The sequence below is a fragment of the Lepidochelys olivacea genome (genome assembly GCF_965140295.1).
Source record: "Lepidochelys olivacea isolate rLepOli2 genome assembly, chromosome: 2".
NCBI lineage: Eukaryota > Metazoa > Chordata > Testudines > Cheloniidae > Lepidochelys > Lepidochelys olivacea.
This window is the reverse complement of record NC_140412.1, coordinates 120,720,116-120,740,635: the sequence shown is the minus strand read 5'-3', so window position 1 is coordinate 120,740,635 and position 20,520 is coordinate 120,720,116. Positions and strand designations below refer to the sequence as shown.

General features: G+C 36.8%; 1 protein-coding gene across 2 annotated transcripts in view; it reads left to right on the top strand.

The window, feature by feature from the left end:
- Positions 1 to 20,520, top strand: part of EXOC2 (exocyst complex component 2) — a 185,358-nt gene that overhangs the window by 39,897 nt on the left and 124,941 nt on the right. For both annotated transcript variants that reach the window (XM_084618786.1, XM_084618785.1), the window contains exon 6: positions 3,440 to 3,564. In XM_084618786.1, coding sequence (XP_084474912.1) covers positions 3,440 to 3,564 — 125 coding nt within the window. The remainder of the gene's footprint in view (positions 1 to 3,439; positions 3,565 to 20,520) is intronic.

The window sequence follows — 20,520 nt, the reverse complement described above, 5'->3', positions numbered from 1 at the left end:
TACCAGGACCCAAGAAGGCTATGAACACTTTAAATGAAAAGCGCCCAGTTGTTTAGATGGGCTTAGAATACTTTTCATTTACTTCTGAATTGAAACTATGACGGAAAGATCTCTAATTATAAGACAAAAGAGCTGTTCCAGTAGCAAGGGAACAGTATGTTCCAAAACATGTGTAAGAAGAGTGTATTTGAAATAAAAGTATTTGAGAGGAAAAATTACTAAAATGACTTTTCATTAATAGTCTAAGCTCTACGAGCCTGATTCGGGCATCTTTACTTATAGTGAATAGTAACTAAGTGGGACCACTCATTGTAAAGATTGTAGACTTGAGCCCTAAAATAGGTCTTTGTGGTTACCATTCAGGAACTGTTAACAGGACCTGGAATCTATCTTTTGGTTTACCAGGATTTAGCTGGAATGTAAGCAACAGAATGAATCCACAATCAACTCTGCAATAAAACAGTATGTTGATGAATAAAATACTGAAGTTGTGGCTATTGAGAAGATGCTGCTGTCCCTGAGTTGAAAACATAAGTAACTACATAGACAACAACGTAGCTTGACATAGGCATACTTTCTTAACTGTTTCACATTGTTGTGTTGGATCAGTGCCTAATGATGCATTCATGTGTGAAGCCTTATGTTAAAGTGGCATCATGTTACATTTTTTCTGCCAATATTAATTCAAGGCATGGACTCTGTCTTTCGAAAATAATTTGTCACAACTTTCTACAAAATGGTTCTAGTGTAGTACAAATTATTGTTGTATAGCTTTCTTTATTTACAGTATCCCATTAAGCTGTTTTTTTTGCATTGGGTCCACTACTCTGGACTGAAGCCATAATTCATAGGTATTTCTGTTCAATCCAATGGAATGGGGGTAGAGTGCACCTTTATTTTGTATTGATTTATTTTTAAATGGAAAGCACTTTCTGTTTGCATGTTTGCTGAACCATATGAACTCCTCATAAGTATAAACAAGGAACAAGGGTAGGGCAAAGTGAGGGAAAACTGAAAATTTAAAGTGGCAAAGATGCAAATATTCTTTGACTGGTAACAAGAAGGAAGACTTGAATGATAGATATGATTTGGTGATGTTTCAGAGGTGATTATAGATTGATAGACAAAGTTGCGGATTAAGGATAATTCTGAGTCTGCTGGATCTGTAACTATTTTCCCAAGGCTAGAAATTTCAGAAACATGGGACAAAGAAGACATTACCCAGGTGGAGCAGAACATCAGAGTTTCAGATATTGAGTCCTAGGAAGTTATGGAGTTTGTTTGGTAGTCAGAACAAGTACATAAATGAGAACTAGAAGACTTAAGAGTTAATTAAGAAGGAGGGATATAATCAAGGACAGATCCCTGCCTTGAGCTAATATTGGAAGAAAAATGTAACAAGATTCCATTGGGTAGGCTTTCATTGACAGAGAAATGATGGGGCACAAGGTTGGGATTTGGGACTCTTGATGCCTGTTTCTAACTTTGCTACTACTACTTTAGTTTTCCCAAGGTTACACAACAGTTAGAGTAAAATTTTAAAAAATGCCAAACTGATGTTTAAGTCCCACTGAAAGTCAGTGGGACATAAGTTGCTATGTCATTTAAGGTTTTTCAAAATTTTAGTTTTGTCCTCTCTGTACCTCAGTTTCTTCATCTCTAAAATGGAGAGAATACTCATCCCTTTTTGTAAAATGCTTTAAAATTTATTGATGAAAAGCACTATATAAGTACTAGGTGGCATTATTTTGGCCCCCACGTACCTTACTTGTGCTGTTGTGGTTTTTTTGTTTGATTGTGTTTTTGTTTTTCAGAAGAACACAGCATATCCTTAATGTCCCTGCCCTTTATTTAACCCGAGGTAGCGGGAACTCTGAATTTGTGGAACACTGATGTTTTGGTTAGCTTATGTATGATTTTTTCCTTGAAGGAAATTCACATTTTTTTCACCCTACAATTATTTTCCTGACAGAACGTCATAACAAGTATAAACAAATTCTTAAGACTTCATATTAATTTATCAAATAACAGGGAAATATTAGTCAAAAGAGAGCTGTACTGATTTTGTTGAGCCCAGCAGTCTAAAAGTGCTGCTAGTAAGAAGTTCTTATTGTACACCCAAATAGGCCATTTCAGACAGTGAGTTATATGATTTCTGACCAGCAAATGGAAACGAGAAATAAAGCAAAACATTGTGACATCATCCCTGGATAAAGGGAAATGCCTTTGCACAGTGCACCAGTGCTTTCCTGTCTCGCAGCAGGTGGGGATCACTTTCTGACTGCCTGAGCTCAAATTAGTTAGTTTTTTTAGTTTGTTCTTTCAACAAATCCTTTACTAACACTTTTAAACTGACGGAGTTTTTGGTACTATTGTGTTAGGTGTATCTGCATTGGTGGATTTTTTAATTTCCATCCCTCACTGTCTCCTTAAGCGGTCGTTGCTTAAAAAAATTGAAATATCTTTGAAAAATCACACTTTTTTCTAATTATAATTGGTATTTCCATGCTTACTAATGGTGACTGACTAAGTAACATAACTTGTGATAACTTTTCCCTGAATACAAGAAACAAATAGTATTTGTGTAGTGGTTAATCATGAATTACAGATATTATTACTTTGAAAATAAGCAAAGCTAGTTGAAACTAAATTTCCAATTTAAAAATTTCACTAAAGCAAAAACGGATAAGAAATCTATGAGTACTGGGGAGCAGTAATATGGAAATATATCTACTGTAGGGGTGACACTGGACAGCTAGTTAGACATGACTATGCAATGCAGTATAGTAGCAAAAAAAACCAGTAGGCTGCATGTGCAAAAGCATAAAGGAACAGAGCAGGAATGTGTTTTTCTCGAAGGCTTTGGTGCAAAATTGCATTTAGTTCGGGACCTCATTATCAGGAAGATGTTGGTAAATTTTGAGGGACTTCGGAAATTAAAAACAAAAAATGAATGGGGTCGAGTTTAAAAGAGTTAAATGTACATTGTTTGGCTAAGTGTACACAGAAGAAGAGAGGTAAATGCAAGTAATTATGTAGGATTTGACAGAGAAATGATGGGGCACATTTCTGTAAGTGGATATAGCTTGGAGCAATAGGGTGAAATTTAGAAAGGGAAAACTTAGGATCAGTATCAGACAAGACTTCCTGGCTGCGAAACCTGTGCAGTGGAAAATCTCTTCTACGAGAAGAGTTGGAGGCCCCTTATTTGGGAAAACTAGATTGTGCAGAACTCTAGAAATGTTACATGGAGAACAGTTCTTCGTTGGCAGGAATGTGTACCAGATAACCTAATAAATCTCTCCCTTGTCTAATACTCTGTGATATAAAATACTGTAAATTACAATGTCCTGTGTGCTAAATTTTAATACATTACTTTTATTGTATCAATCCCTTTTCATTGTATCAATGACAATGTTTCTTCTTTGCTTAAATTCAGTTTTGATCAGCTCAAAATGGCAGTCATGAATCTGAAGAAGCAGGCAAACAAGAAAAATGAAGGGAGTCTAGCATATGTGAAAGGAGGTCTCAGCACTTTTTTTGAAGCACAAGATGCCCTGTCAGGTAAATTGATTAATGATCATCAGGAATATAAAGGAAAAATCAAATATTCATATAGAAAATCTATTTTAACTTACTCATTTTAAAGTAAAAAAGTATGGAGAAGGAAAATAGATTATGACTAACCTAAAATTCCAAATGATCAAGGTCTCAAGATAGGACTGGCCAGCTAGATGTACTAATCAGTGAAAGATGGACATCAGACAACCTGCTAGGTATCAAAAATATTCCAGGAAGATTGCAAAATCCACAGTATGAAATAATCTAATGAAATCCAGAAGAGCAAGAAAACATACTGAACCAGAGCTGACAGAAAGAAGATAAATTTCAGACTTTAGGAAAATAGTCTGGTGCTGTGGTGTCTCATCCTGAATTTAGATTGAAATGGTTACAAGTGTACAGTAAGATCTGACTTGAGAAATCAGGCCAAGAATTTCAAAAAGAACTCTAGTCTCTCAATTTTGGGGTGACCGATTTGATAGAGAGGTGTATTTTCGCTGAACCCATCCACCCACCGAAAAGTAAGGGCCCTTTAAGGTGTTGCAAGATGAGCATGCAAATCTGAGCACTCCCAAATCACTGTTCAGTTGAAAATCTTGGCCTAAGGCTATTTTAATAAGACGAGAAATGATGAGACAAAATCTTTTGGTGGCAGGTTTGAATGATGTAACTAAGTAGAGAAAAGTAGAGTAGTGACACTACTATCATTTTAAAGGATCCTAGTACTGCTGGTCAGGTTCTGGTTACCTTTGCAGTGGTTCTAATGACCACATTTAAAGCTTTCAATAGCTTTTAGAGGTGGGGAGGGGTCTCGTTCTCTTTAGGAAGTGCATCACAGAAATGTGACACTGTGCTTGTGGAACATTTATAGTGTGTTACTGTGTTTATGGATCTAGTAACTGCCATAGGTGTTTAATAGTTGCAGACAAAAGTGGAATAGGAAAGAATATGCTGACATGTCATTTTAGAGGACTTGTTACTTACAACATCTGTAACAGACTTTTTCTTACATGCAAAATGCTGATAGATCATTTTATTTTTTTCAGTAATCTGAAATCACCTGGGCAAATCTGAAATCCTAATTTGTAAATAATCCTAAATCTACACGTTAATGTGAAAATTTGACTTTAATTCCCTATGATTACACCCAAATACTTTTTGCTGTAGAGATAATATCATCTCAAAATATACTCCACTCCAGTTCAACAATTCATGACACACTTTTCCAACAACAACAAAACACTAGTCCTGATGGATATATGGTAACTCTGCATGTGACCTCTTGGAAGACTATTTTGGGGATTCTCTTTTCTCTGATTTGTGAAGTCTGGGTGGGGATTTGCAGACTAGTCAATGCATTACACCTCTACCCCGATATAACGCTGTCCTCGGGAGCCAAAAAATCTTACTGCGTTATAGGTGAAAGTGCGTTATATCGAACTTCCTTTGATCCACCGGAGCGCTGCTTTACCATGTTATATCTGAATTCGTGTTATATCGGGGTAGAGGTGTATCTTAAAGTGTGTGTCTTTTCAGTAAGACCCAAAAACTCGTCTGCAGTTGTTTCTCTTGTCCCTTCCTTGTGAGTCCAAGCTCCTTAAAACCAGTTTCATAAGAGATAAAGAGGTCAGAGAGCCAGCCAAACTACAAGTTAATTTTACAGATATTAGCCAAACAAAAGGAAAATTGCAGAGCATCATTTATTTCATTTTAAAAAGTGTCTGCTTGAATACAAAAATAGTTGCTCGCGTAACACCTTGCTGCATTTTTCAGCTGGTATTCTGCAGCTTTCTAGTAGCCTCATTCAGAGTGTTTTAGCTGAACTCATTCTGTGCTTTCATTTCTTTTCATTTTAGGGGCATATCTCCCCATCTAAAAAAAAGTCTTAGTGCAGCTGCTTTTGTATCATAAGCACTATGAATTGAAAATAGAAGAGTACTGCAGATCTTGGTGTCACTTTGTGCCTATCATCAGTGACGTGGTTTGTGTCTTCCTCCTAGAGACCCCTAATGAGCATTCAAAAGGAAACAGACTTGTAGTTTGTGCCAGTGTAAACAGTGAATTAAAAAAAAATCATTGAGAGGAGAAGAATGACCCTGATGCTGTTGAAAATTAGCATCTTGAAGGCTTTGAATCTCGTCCTTGCATTTAGACCTGTAGCATTAGAACTGGAGGACGTTTTGTATTTGATTTCTAAAACTAATTCTTGGGGAGGACACCATTAGAGCTGCGGGAATAACTAGTTTTTGATTTGCTGGCATTTTCGAACAATCAGAAATGTCACTTAGGGCAGAACAAAACGTTTCCTTTTGACAAAATAATTTCATTTTTATTGTGACTATATGTAAACGTTTAATTTTTTAAAAATGAAATTTTGAAAGTTATTTTGAACCAAAAAATAGAAACATTTTGTTTAAAAAATGTCAAAACATTTTTTTTAAATGTTTTTAGTCCCCTGTCCCATCCCCAATCAAAGCAATTTGGTAAAACTGACAGAAGTCTGCAGACTGTTTATGACACCAAATCTGCATTTTTCACTAAAAGATTTGGCTGAAAAATTCCATCCGGCATTAGTTACGGGCTATTCTCTTTCCCTAGCATTCAGTCAGCCTCCCTTCCCATGTTCCCCATCCCCACTAACTCCTCATCCAGTCTGTCACTGTTCTGCTGCTGTTCCTTGACCCAGTCTCTTTATGCAGCTGCTCCCAGTTCTTACCCCTGCATCCTGGCTTCTCATCAGATCTGTTTTGCCTCCATCTTTCTCCTTCTTGGGTCCCAGTTTCATTGTCCAGCCAGTACCAGAGTACCCCCATCCCAATACCCAGTCTTACTCTCCCACCCCGATCAGCTTCCAGTTCCAGTCTCCTCCCTCCTTATCACACTCCTTTTCCCACTCTTCTCTTGGCAGGTTTGGCTCCTGTCTGCCTGCATTCAAATCAGGCAACTCCCTGTACAGCACTTTGGCATCAGTAGGGGAGGGCATTCAGAGTTCAGGAGAGAGAGCCTCCCGGCTTTCAGTTCCATTTCCTGACCAGAATCCAAAACAGCCTGCAGCATCCCAGAGTTGCAATTGCAGGGATAATCCTGCTGGCCTGAGCAGTAGCGTGCCAAGAATGGACAAAATCTTTGGAGATTTTAGCTATTAAACTCTAGCATTTATGAGCATGTGCAAATTGTAAAATTTTGAAAGGCATATAACATGGCCAAATTATGGGTGGATTTTAACAGGGATGGCAAAAGGCACATCCGTGACAGAAAGGCTACCCTTTGACCAAATTTCAAGTTCCTGCACCAAAGCATGGGGGCGCTTGAGTTTCTCGAAGAGAAGGTTACCAGAATTTTTTAACATGGACAAAACAATTTATTTTTCTGTAGCCTCATTCTCAGAAATGGCTGAAAGTTTCCAAAAACATTCAGCCTGAGTCAGAGACCTGGCATGGAACATTTCAACCCAATCTCTTCATCAGAGTTGTTTATATTCAATTACAGAGCCCCATTACACTTAAATGTAGGAGTTTATTATTATTTGTTGATGTTGTAGGTTATTTGGTATTAATTTGCATATGGAGTTATAATGCTGGTGGTGTCTTCCCATGCAAGTACAGTGGAATTTCCATGTAATATTTTTCCTCCTTTAAATTCTAAACACGTCTTTTTGTTTTTAAACTGAGCTACATCAGAAACAGCTGATATTTTAAAGCTGAAAAGTGGCTTCAATGTAATCCTTAATGAATATAAGCTTGATTCTGCAAACTGCTTCACTAAATATCTGTTAAACTATTTAGCTGTCAAAGTATCACATGAACTAGAGAGAGAAAATACATATTATATCACATCTAGTCCATCTCTTCTGCCAATACAGTCTAAATGTCCTGCGTTTATTGAATTTCCTCCACTTCCTGACAGGAAATCCATTAGATTGTGGAATAGCCTCCCCACAGGAGGCATTTCATGATAGTCTAAATTTTCCCTATGAGTTTTATCCCAATACCCTTATATTATCCCCAAACAATTTTCTCCCAGACTTTGTTTACTCCTCTCAATTATTTATAAACTATTACCATGTCCACCTTTTTTCTGTTTAACAAAGCCACCTACTTCTCGTTCTTTTTAATTTTTCCTCTTAAATCGGTCTTTTTTGTCATTTTTGCTTTGTTTTCTTGAACTCTCTGTAATTTGTTGTGAAATCTACAGTATTAAGAAATCACCACATTTCATTGAGAAATAGAATGCTATGTCACCTGACCCCAGGTGTTTTGTATTTTCATTTAACTATAAAGTGGAAGAACAAGTGTGTTTGTACATTTTTAAGCTTACATTTTTAACAGTTTTTTAAGATAAAGGGCCTGATCTTGCCTACAGTTATTCACAGATTTGTGTGTGACTGGTCCTGTTAGTAAGGGCTTGCTTACTTTATTAAGTAGACTATCAAAACTGATGAAATCTTTACATCAATTTTAATGTATCTTTACAAAAAATAAATAAGTGAAAAATGTAAAAAAGAGTTGTACCAAGAGCTGTTCATTACATTGTGCAATTTGGAAAATATTTACTAAGGAAAATAAGAGGTCAAGTAGGCTGGACATATTGTTATTTGGTTTAATTTCCTGGAAAATAAGATTGCCTTATCAGATCCCCATGTCTCTTTGTCCGTTAGCTTTGCTGACAGTTTGACAGTAACTTTGCTATAGAGGAGATGTTCAACAGGAAGTTTGTTTTGTCAGTGAAAGGAGGCTGTAAACTGAGCTGAGGGGAACGAGGCTCACCTCGACTTGACCCATTTGTCAGCATCAGTTATGTAGCTGGTTTATTTCCCATAATACTAATGGTAACCTAGAAAGTAGCATTCCAAACGGGGCTACTGTTCATTGCATCGTAAAGATATAATGTTTTATTGCCTTTGACAGACCACATACCACGATAAAAGATTCTGGAGAGATAGTAATCTAATATATATTTTAAAATACACTCTTTAGAATCTTTACACTGCAAAATTTCTTTTTAGTTAAGTACAGATTAGAGAAATACACATTTGCATTTACTGCATTACCTGAATTTGCAAGCGTGTGACAGTCACATTACCAGTTATCATTCTTCCAGGCCTTTTCCTGCCTGTTGAAAAATTCTAAAATAAGTTATCGTTTGAGATTATGACCCTGATTAGGGCAGCTTTGCACAGCTCATCTAGTGCAATTCTGCTGCAAAACTGGTTTAATCGGCCCTTGGAAGAACCCACTAGAGTAGAGGGATCCTTGGGTGGTACGGTTCCCCCTTCTCCCATGGCTGAGTCAGGGTGTGGCCAAGGGAAAGTGGGCATGGCCAGGGCATCTCTGTGCCCTGGTGAACCTTGTTGTCCATAATGGATCTTTGGTTGCTGAATGAGTTAGAGCAGCATTTAGGCTACTTTAACTTGCACCTAGTGACAGGCCCAGAGCAGAATGATTCCAATCCCAGGTGAGTGAAAAGCCATGTTTGTAGACCACATCATGCCCTCCTTTGCTCTCCCCAACCTTGATTTGGAATGGACACAGCCACAACCCACCATTTGGCCCAGTGTCAGGAAACTTATAGTGTGGTATTACTACTTCTTAATTCAGTTTCTCCAAAACAAAAGAAACCACTATGTAGTCATTCAGTTCTGACTCAGTCTGGGGTCTTGGGAAACTAACAACTGATGTTTGCCTGCCATATAAATGTTCCTTCCTGTTGGACAGTCTGAAGCTATCCAAGTACGTTGTGCGTATTTTCACAGCACGCTAGTAATGCAACAGATGTGTTTGACATGATACATTCATTCTAAAGTCCTGCATTTTCTATAGTTTTTATTCATCAATCTAATTTTGGGATGGAATTACAATTGAGAGCTTTAAAAAAAAAAAAAAAAAAGTATACTGGCTGGGAAGGTGGAAGGGGAAATGTTCTGCCTACTTGTCCATGGGCAGCCAAACTTTCAAATTTGGTTGCCTGACAAGAAAACCCGTTTGTCAAATTTTCATGCTGTGGTTTCATTCTGAAGTAAATTAAATATTATTGCTGCTGTTATTGTCTAATGACAGTAACATTCTTTTAATTCTGCTTGTTTTGCTTTGGTCTGTTGTCCCAGGGTTACTCATTATTCTGTTGTTTTTAGTGTGTAAGTCACTAGGTCTTATATATTAAGTTTTAGCCTCGCTGTAATATAAATTCACACTGGTTAGGCAGAAGCATATTAGACTGAGAGTCAGAAGTGAGACTGTATAACAGTGTATTTTAAATCCAAATAAATATCCTAGTACTTTAAATAATATTATGGACAATATCCATCTGACTTGAAATGTTCATACAGATTAGCACTAATCTAGTCCCTTCTGTTGAGTGCTCTTGTAAATGAATGTTTTGTTCTTGGTTCCACACCAAGGTAGTAGAGCATAGCCTTGCGTGGGTGTAAAGCATCTATTATTATTATTATTATTTTATTTATTTTATTATTTATTTCATATTATGGTAGCACTTAAAGGTCAACCAAGATTGGGGCCACATTGTGCTAGGCAGTGTACAGACAGTAAGAGGACACTTGGGCCATTCACTAGTATCTACATCAAGTACTGGAGTACTTTCTTGGGGGGTGGGGCTTGTTTTTATTAAATGTATTGCACATTACTCATGCTCTATTACTGCTGTGCTACAGGACAACGAAAACAGTATTTCCATCAAGAGCAGTGTATCCTGAAAGGCAGATGGTCTGATAGTTAAAAGCTTTTAATTAAACATGCATATGCATTGTAATTTGTTGTGGATTTGATGGTAATCAGGTGTCATTTCAGATAAAACCAACATCTTGGTCACTCTCCTCCTCTTCTTTGCACAATACCTAATAAAATAGCAGATTGTCAATATATACATTTACATTTCCATAATGGGCCAATTCTTTTTTGACTGTTAGGTCATCACGTTGAGTCAAAGGTTAAAACCATGTGAGTGGTGGTTGCTACAGCCTAGTGAATCTGGCATACATATATTCAAATGCAGTTTCAAGATGATGGATCTGATTGACTGATTGATTTACTTAATGCTGCTTTGCCTTTAAAACTCTAGAAATGTTTATCCTGTCAAATGTACCATCCTAGAGTTAAGCTTCCTGACAGATGGGAAGTTGTTTTTTCATTGCTGCAAGTCCAGCATAGCACTTTCTAGCTTTTGCAAAGTATCAAACAAGAGATTTCTCCTTTAAAAATGAGAGACTTCAGTTAGAATGGTGTTTGAGTCCATGCTGAAATACATGTGCCCAAAACTGTATGTCTTGAGTGCCTTAAGAATGACCCATATTTGATCTGTGTCAGCCACTGACTTAATGTCTTCTAAATTGGTGACAGCCTTCAGAGGTCTGGCCTGATGATCGATCACAGAACACTTGGTCGATTCCTCCAGAATATCTCCCAATTGCCTTAAACTCACCAGAGATTGTTTGAAGTTACTGTCGTGTTTTATGACTTAGAATTTATTTTGAATCCCATTTTCAAATTTTATTTTTCAATTGTTTAAGCTATAGATAATCTTATTATTAGACCAGAATATCAAGCTGAGGGTTGTGCTTGGTGCTGTCCACAAAAGGAAACATATCTTGTCTAACTATGACCTACATATCATTTGAAAGCCTATACTCTCCACTACATAGTTTAAATTCATATTGTTGTTTCAATTTTGATTCAAACTCTTCTTGTCCTTATCTCCACAACTTGTAAAGCTGCTTTTATGCCTTATGTGATATCACGAGATGTCCGAGATCCCAAATTCACTAAAGAGAGTATAACTTTTCCTATCCTGTAAAACCTGACATAACCAGAATTGCGCAGCTGTGGATTTTTCGGTGGATCATTTAGCAGAGTAATAAACCTAGCTTTTAACATACATTTCTGAGAGACTTTGCGGTTGCTCATATAAAGTTTCTTCCTAGATGGATGAATTGTTACCAAGTGTTGAAATTTTATTGCAAGTCTCACAGTAGTTTGTGTTTTTCTTAAAACCCCAGCCCCTGGAGTCAGGTGATTATTTCAGACTCTCTACTTTCATAAATAAATAAATATTTTTTCTTGCCCTTGTAGTTGTGGGAAAAGCATGAAAAAGCTTAAAAAACAAACACAACCCAACATTTATTATTTCAAAATCTCATGCTTTTTGAGGGCTAACATATTTTTTCAGTAGTTAGTTTGGCAATGTTTTGGATGTTAATGCAATATGATTCAAGATTAAGGCTGTGTTTTTCCTTCAAGTTGCAAAATATTTCAAATATTTCTGAAAATTAAATCATATTTAGTGACACTGAATGCATCCGATGAAGTGAGCTTATGCTCAAATAAATTTTAGTCTCTAAGGTGCCACAAGTCCTCCTTTTCTTTTTGCGAATACAGACTAACACGGCTGCTACTCTGAACCCTGTAAGTGACAGTACACCATGTTGCTAATTTGTAGATCTTTTAGCATTTTATGGCGCAATCTAGTAATAGCTTCTTGAGGACAAAGTGGCACACTTCTGTGCTTTTTCAAATGATCAGCATCACAGCATGTACATAATCTGGGATCCATTCTGAAGAATTTACACCTCTCATAGGGGGAATGCCCTTATCAAAAAGCTTTTCAGGTTTTCTCCAAATTACACAAATTATTTCGTCTTTTTGACATGAAACCCATGGACATTTGGGTTTCCATTTATTCTGGAAAGTGTGTTTACATTTTAGTTTTTCCTATTCCTTAGCATACTTTGGTGCCAGAGGCTTAATGGATACTATGCCAAGGGCCTTCAGAACTATGCTGTGCTGAATCAGTCTGTCTTCTTTAGTTGTTTGTTTTTTGGTTTGATGTGTTCCAGACACTTAAAAAAAAAATTAACTAAGTTTCTATGCAAAAGCTCTGTTTTGGTCTACTTCTGCTCCCGTTGGAAATCAATAGTAAAACTTCTATTGACTTCAGTGGGAGTGGAGTTAGAGCAATGCTGAGCTGCTTTTGAAAATTTAACCCATAGTTTTTGTACAAATTGGTATTAAAAATAGTGTGTACATTAAGGATTGACTTGCAAGTTTAAATTGCCTGGTCCTGCATAGCTGTAACAAAGTATTAAACCATCTCTTTGTGTTAAAAACAATTTAATATTAGGAAACAGCAACTAATCAAATTGTAGTTTAGATTACTAGAAAGCCTATTGCAGTTGCCAGATTAAACTATCACTTGTTTTTCTGGCAAAGATAACTGCCTTTGAACTGTTCAACTGTGGTTGAAATGCCTAGATTCAGTCTCTCCTTGCCCCAATAACTGCAAACTTCTTATCAGAGCACTAACAATGTTCCAGCTGATGCTCAGACATGGTAAGCCATGGTCCTAACCAAGCATATATATATGGTTTGTGTGGCTGAATCTAGAGATATAAAATGTCCAGATGTTTTGAAAGCATAGAAGAAAAAACATATGAGAAGAGAGGTCAAAAAACAAATTTTGGAAAAAATTTGAAATATCTGCATTAGTTACTTGCTTATCAAAATGAAACTTTGTCTTTAAAAGTGAGATGTATTATGTATAATTTGGTTATCACATAGAGATTGCTACTAGTTACATTTATGAAGTAAGTAAGTATAAATTCTTTGCATTTGAATAATGACAAATATACCTAGTAATAGAGATGGAGCTACACGCTGAGATATTCATGTGTATTTTTTTTACCTGTTGACATATTTCTAAAATGGGAGGGGGGGATTAAAATGTTGAAAATAGAAAGCATCGACATTGTTGACTCATAAACAAAAAGGAAGGTTATCCGTAGGGCTCAGAAATAATATGTAAATCGAGATCTGATGTTATAAAGCAGATACAAATGAAACTCATGTTTCTAGAGAAAAGTGCTAAAAATGAACATATTTGTATTAGGGTTCTCAAGCGATTAAAAAGATTAATTGTGTGATTAATCACGCTGTTAATAATATGATACCATTTATTTTAATATTTTTGGATGTTGTCTACATTTTTAAATATATTGATTTAATTTACAACACAGAATACAAAGTGTACAGTGCTCACCTTACTTTTATTTCAAATATTTGCACTGTAAAAAAACAAAAGAAATAGTATTTTTCAATTCACCTAATACAAGTACTGTAGTGCAATCTCTTTATCATGAAAGTTGAACTTACAAATGTAGAATTACGTAAAAAAAAACAAACCCTGCATTCAAAAATAAAATGGTGTAAAACTTTAGAGCCTACAAGTCCACTCAGTCCTAATTCTTGTTCAGCCAATCACTCAGATAAACAAGGTTTTTACATTTGCTGAAGATAATGCTGCCTGATTCTTGTTTACAATGTCACCTGAAAGTGAGAACAGGCATTTGCATGGCACTGTTGTAGCTGGTATCGCAAAATATTTACATGCCAGTTGCACTAAAGATTCAAATGTCCCTTGATGCTTCAACCACCATTCCAGAGGATATGTGTTCATGCTGATGACGGGTTCTGCTTGGTGACAATCCAAAGCAGTGTGGACCAACACATGTTCACTTTCATCACCTGAGTCAGATGCTACCAGCAGAAGGTTGATTTTCTTTTTTTGGTGGTTTGGGTTCTGTAGTTTCCACATCAGAATCTTACTCTTTTAAGATTTCTGAAAGCATGCTCCACACCTCGTCCTGATCAGATTTTGGCAGGCACTTCAGATTCTTAAATCTTGGGTTGAGTGCTGTAGCTATCTTAAAAATTTCACAATGTCAAATTTGCAGTGAAAGTGGTCTTAAAACAAACAACATGTGCTGGGTCATCATCCGAGACTACTATAACATGAAATATATGGCAGAATGTGAGTAAAACAGCAGGGGACATACAATTCTCCCCCAAGGAGTTCAGTCACAAATTTAATGAATGCATAATTTTTTTAATGAGCGTCATCAGCATGGAAGAATGTCCCCTGGAACAGTGGCCAAAGCATGAAGAGGCATATGAATCTTTAGCGCATCTGGCACGTAAATATCTTGTGACGCCAGCTACAACAATGCCTGTTCTCACTTTCAGGTGACGTAATTAAGAAGTGGGCAGCATTATCTCCTGTAAATGTAAACAAACTTGTTTGTCTTAGCGATTGGCTGAACAAGAAGTAGGACTGAGTGGACTTTTAGGCTCTAAAGTTATACACTGGTTTGTTTTTGAGTGCAGTTATGTAACAAAAAGTCTACATTTGTAACTTGCACTTTCAAGATAAAGGGATTGCACTCCAGTACTTGTATGAGGTGAATTGAAAAATACTATTTCTTTTATCATTTTTACAGTGCAGATATTTGTAATAAAAAATAATATAAAGTGACCAGTGTACACTTTGTATTCTGTGTTGTAATAGAAATTGATATATTTGAAAATGTAGAAAAACATCCAGAAATATTTAATAAATTTCAGTTGATATTCTATTGCTTAACAGTGTGATTAATTGCAATTAATTTTTTGAGTTAATTGCAAGAGTTAACTGCGATTTATTGACAGCCCTAATTTATATATATTCATTATAGTGTAGTTAACACAGCACAACATTAAGGACCCTCAGTAAATATGGGTGTATATCCAGATTTTATAGTGAACTTCAGACTCTTTAATAGTGCATTATCATTATATATAGTGTGTCATACCTGTAGACAAATCTAGCCATCATATAAATAAACAAGTATAACTTAAACAGTTTACTTACCAATTTACTCTTGGAAATGCTACCATAGCTCAAGTTTTTTCTTGTGACTTTTCTAATCCGAATCTCTCTCTCTCAAAAATTCACAAATTCTGATTCTGAACTTTCACTTTGATCTTCATCTGTTTCATTAAACTGATGATGTGCATGGAGTGAAACAAACTCTTTCACATGTTGTTATGTTTCTTGATTTTTGTGTGTGTATTTCCAAACATTGATCAGCATCTTTCTCATGCTTCAGAAGATGGAGGAATCTGAAGCAGATGAGAAGCAAAAGGAGTCAGTGATTGTGCTGTACAGAGGCCTTGCCATCATGTTGTAGGAGCAATATGCTTGGTTCCCCGATTGCACTCTCGGACCAAATACCTGAAGAGGTTCTGTATTTTGCAACATTTGAAAGTGCTTTTCCAAAATCTAGTCTTAAATGTGTAGCTTGTTTAGTAATCCAGTCAAGTGATGTAACAATGCTATTATCACTAACATAATTACTTTTGAACCTTGGATCTAAGTGGTTTGCAGTAGCTTTACAGCTGAATTCTTCCCATTTACATATAAAGTCCTTCACTTTTACATCTTCCTGACTTGTATGTGGAGATGAGCTTAGATTTTCAGAACAGTTGACTTTATCTTGGTCATATCTTGAGGAATGTCTGACAGAAGTGCTTTGTCTGATTCAGATACAGTGATTGAAGAAGCAGTTGGCTGCAGAATCTTCAGTGTGTTCTGCAGGTGAACCCAGAAGGTATCCTCATCAAGTACAGTGTGTTGTACACTTTTAAGATCTTCAGTCATCACTCTTTCTTGAAGAGCTTCTTTGTTTTAATACGTTTTCAAATGACATTCCCATACTTCCCATCTTGTTTTGTTAGAATATTTCAGTGTTACCATTTTATTCTTACAATGTTTTCTTCTTGCTTCTTCTTAAAGAATATGAGTAGTTGTAACATTTTATAATTTCTTTTGCTTTTTTTTTATAGATCTCTTCCGATGTGCACAACTGCATGATATCATTAATAAGCAGGTTTAGGCCGTGAAAAGCACATCCTGTTACAGTTATATGGAGTAAATAGAGTAACTTCATTTGGCATACTTATTAGTTATTAAAAAGCATTTTGAAGGACTGAAGTTCAGCAGTAATAATATTTCATATTGAATTGGAATTCATTTGCAAATTTGATACAATTAACTTAGGCTTGAATAGAGACTGGGAGTGGCTAAGTCATTATGCAGGGTAACCTATTTCCCCCTGTTTTTTTCTACCCCTCCCCCCCCCAGACGTTCTTGTTAAACCTTGTATTTGTGCTGGAAATGGCCCACCTTGATTATCATACACATTGTAAGGAGAGTGGTCACTTTAGATAAGCTATTACCAGCAGGAGAGTGGGGTGGGAGGAGATATTTTTTCATGCTTTGTGTGTATATAAAAAGATCTTCTACACTTTCCGCAGTATGCATCCAATGAAGTGAGCTGTAGCTCACGAAAGCTTATGCTCAAATAAATTGGTTAGTCTCTAAAGTGCCACAAACACTCCTTTTCTTTTTGCAAATACAGACTAACACGGCTGTTACTCTGAAACCAATATTTCATATATTACTCTAATAATTCTTCACTGTTCATTCTGAGAGACGTTTTTTCATATGAAAATTTCTTTTCCATTTCCCCCCAAGGTTCCAATTTTTCCATATCAGGTGTCTTTTTTCCTGAAAGATTTTGGATTTTTTTTTTTTTGGAGCCTCTTATCAGTGAGGCCTACTCCTATCCCTCTCATTGGCATCTACTTTGACTGCCCTTGTTTGCATGGTGTCACTTACCCCATTCTTGAGCTTCTTTGTTGTTCTTGTGTGGCAGGCAAGAAATCCAGTTAATCCAGCTGGCACTTCTTCTTTTCCTAGGCCTTTGAGCAATAGGAGTTTTTCCAGCTTCTGTGAATGAAGAAAATGTTTCAGCTATTTTTGAGTTACTTCATAACGAAAAAATGATTTTAATCACCATTTTAATAAATCATTCAGAAGCTTTTTACATTCTTTAAACTAAAAAATAAGTTTGAATCTTGAACCTAAAATTTGGTACGTGCCTCATTGGACATATAGCTAAATCTGAAAATACTGTTGGGTGAAAAGTAAAGATGGTTTCTGTATAGGGAAAGTGAAGGTGTGTATTGTGCATGTGTAATATATTGTACTCTCTACCAGTTTGAGTGTGCATAGAGAAGTTATTTATATCTACACTGTGTTCAGTGTATTTAAGGTACCGTAATTTCGCTGGACTAGTTGTGCAAAACTAGTCCAAACAAAAATACTAACTGGTATGTATGTAAACAGTCACCATTATCTCAGGTTACTCCAGACAACACTTTCCCTATGCTCTGGAATCTCTTAACACCCTGACAAAACACTTGTACCTTGTAGATTTCATCTCTTCCCCTACCTCCACAGCTTTTAAAATGCAGTTGTGTGACCGCTTTTGCAGAGCCACAGAGCCACCAATTTCAAAGTTTGGGTACTCTATAGCGAGGGGTCTCAAACACTTTCACAGTATGGACTGTATCTTCATCTAGACATTGTTTTATGGACCCTCACCTTCCTGTTTGTAGTTTCATAGATCACCTGCTCTTCCATTCATGACCACATAGCCTCCCGGTGGCAACTACAGGAATTGATTTACATGGAAAAGTAACACTAGGAAAGTGTGTAGATATTTTTAACTGTCCCTAATTTTAAGAAGTTTTTAAAAAATAGCTAATTTACTATCTGCATTTCCTTTTCATTTAATCTCATTCTGTCATTTCTGCTCTCTTACTGGAAATGAGACCACAGCAGACCAGCAGCTTTCTATCAATCACCTGCTACTGCTCTGCAGACCACCTATGGTTCATGGGTAGAGCCCTACCAAATTCACAGACATGAAAAACATGTCATGGGCTGTGAAATCTGATCTTCCCCCCATGAAATCTGGTCTTTTGTGTGCTTTTACACTATAGTACACTATACAGATTTCATGGGGGAGACCAGTGTTTCTCAAATTGGGGGTCCTGACCCAAAAGGGAGTTGCAGGCGGTCGCAAGGTTATTTTAGGAGGGTTGTGGTATTGTTACCCTTACTTCATCGCTGCCTTCAGAGCTGTGCAGCGATAGAGTGGTGGCTGTTGGCCAAGGGCCCAGCTCTGAAGGCAGCAGTGCAGAAATAAGGGTGACAACACCATACCATGCCATCCTTACTTCTGCACTGCTGCTGGCAGTGACTCTGCCTTCAGAGCTGGGCTCCCAGCCAGCAGCCACCACTCTCCAGCTGCCCAGCTCTGAAGGAGCACTGTCACCAGCAGAAGTAAGGGTAGCAATACCGTAATCCCACCTATAATAACCATGTGACTGTGCCACAGTTCCTTTTTGGGTCAGGATCCCTACAATTACAACACCGTGAAATTGCAGATTTAAATATCTAAAATAATGAAATTTATTATTTTTAAAATCCTGTGACCGTGAAATTGACCAAAATGGACTGTGAATTTGGTAGGGCCCTATTCATGGGCCACAGACTGGGAACCTCTGCACTTTAGGATGTAGTTACTAAGTGTAATCAAAATATGTAGACTGATTTTTGGTATACTGTTCAATACACTGCAAACAGGCAATTTTAAACTTAGAATACAACTTTATCTGTAGTACATTCCAAACTCATAGTGCTTGATTCTCATCTCATACCAGTGTAAATCAGGAATAATTCCACTGAAGACAATAAAAGGCTTGTCTACACTGCCCCGCTGTTCAGACTATGGGGGTGTGAATGGCAGTGCACACAAAATGCTGCGCTTTAATGCCCTCATGTGGATGCAGTGGGTGTGAACTAAAAGGTTCATAGGTCACATTAATGTAGTCCTCTTCAAACAGGACTGCATTACTGTAAACTAGGAACCTTGTAATTCGCGCACACAGCATCCACATTGGGGCATGATAGCACAGCATTTTGGTGTGCATGGCTATTCACATCTCTGTAGTCCAAACTGCAGGGCAGTGTAGACATAGCCAAAGGTACACCACTTTAAAGCTGACAAAGGAGTGAGCAGAATCAAGTCTGCAATGTTCCAAAGCACTTAAAGAGTTAGAACCTGGTAGGGTTTTAATTTTCTCTGTCCTGTAGTAACACAATTAGGGGAAAAACAGGTCTTTTAAAAATCGGTTTCATATGGTCTGGGACCAAAAACACCAAAATGCAAGGTATTTACATGCCGGATATGCTAAACATTCGTATGCCCCTTCATGCTTTGAGCACTGTTCCGGAGAACATGCTTCTATGCTGACGAAGCTTGTTAAAAAAAACGAGTTAATTAAATTTGTGACTAAACTCACTGGGGGAGAGTTGTATGTCTCCTGCTCTGTTTTACCCACATTCTGCCACATATTTCATGTTATAGCAGTCTCGGATGATGACCCAGCATGTTGTTAATTTTAAGAATACTTTCACTGCAGATTTGACAAAATGCTAAGAAGGTACTAATGTGAGATTTCTAAAGATAGCTAGAGCTCTTGACCCAAGGTTTAAGAATCTGAAGTGCCTTCCAAAATCTGAGATGGATGAGGTATGGAGCATGCTTTCAGAAGTCTTAAAAGAGCAACACTCTGTTGCAAAAACTACAGAACATGAACCATCAAAAAAGAAAATCAACCTTCTGCTGGTGGCATCTGACTCAGATAATGAAAATGAACATGCATCGGTCCACACTGCTTTGGATCGTTACTGAGCGGAACCCATCATCAGCATGGACGCATGTCCTCTGGAATGGTGGTTGAAGCATGAAGGGACATATGAATCTTTAATGCATCTGGTACGTAAATGTCTTGCAATGCTGGCTATAACAGTGCCATGGCAAACGTCTGTTCTCACTTTCAGGTGACATTGTAAACAAGAAGTGGGCAGCATTGTCTCTTGCACATGTAAACAAACTTGTTTGAGCGATTGGCTGAACAAGAAGTAGGACTAAGTGGATTTGTAGGTTCTAAAGTTTTACATTGTTTTATTTTTCAATGCAGTTATTTCTTGTACATAATTCTACATTTGTAAATTCAACTTTCATGATAAAGAGCTTGCACTACAGTACTTGTATTAAGTGAATTGAAAAATACTATTTTATTTTTACCGTGCAAATATTTATAATAAAAAATAAATATAAAGTGAGCACTGTTACTTTGTATTCTGTGTTGAAAATAAAATAAATATATTTAAAAATGTGGAAAACATCCAAAAGTATTTAAATAAATGGTATTCTATTATTGT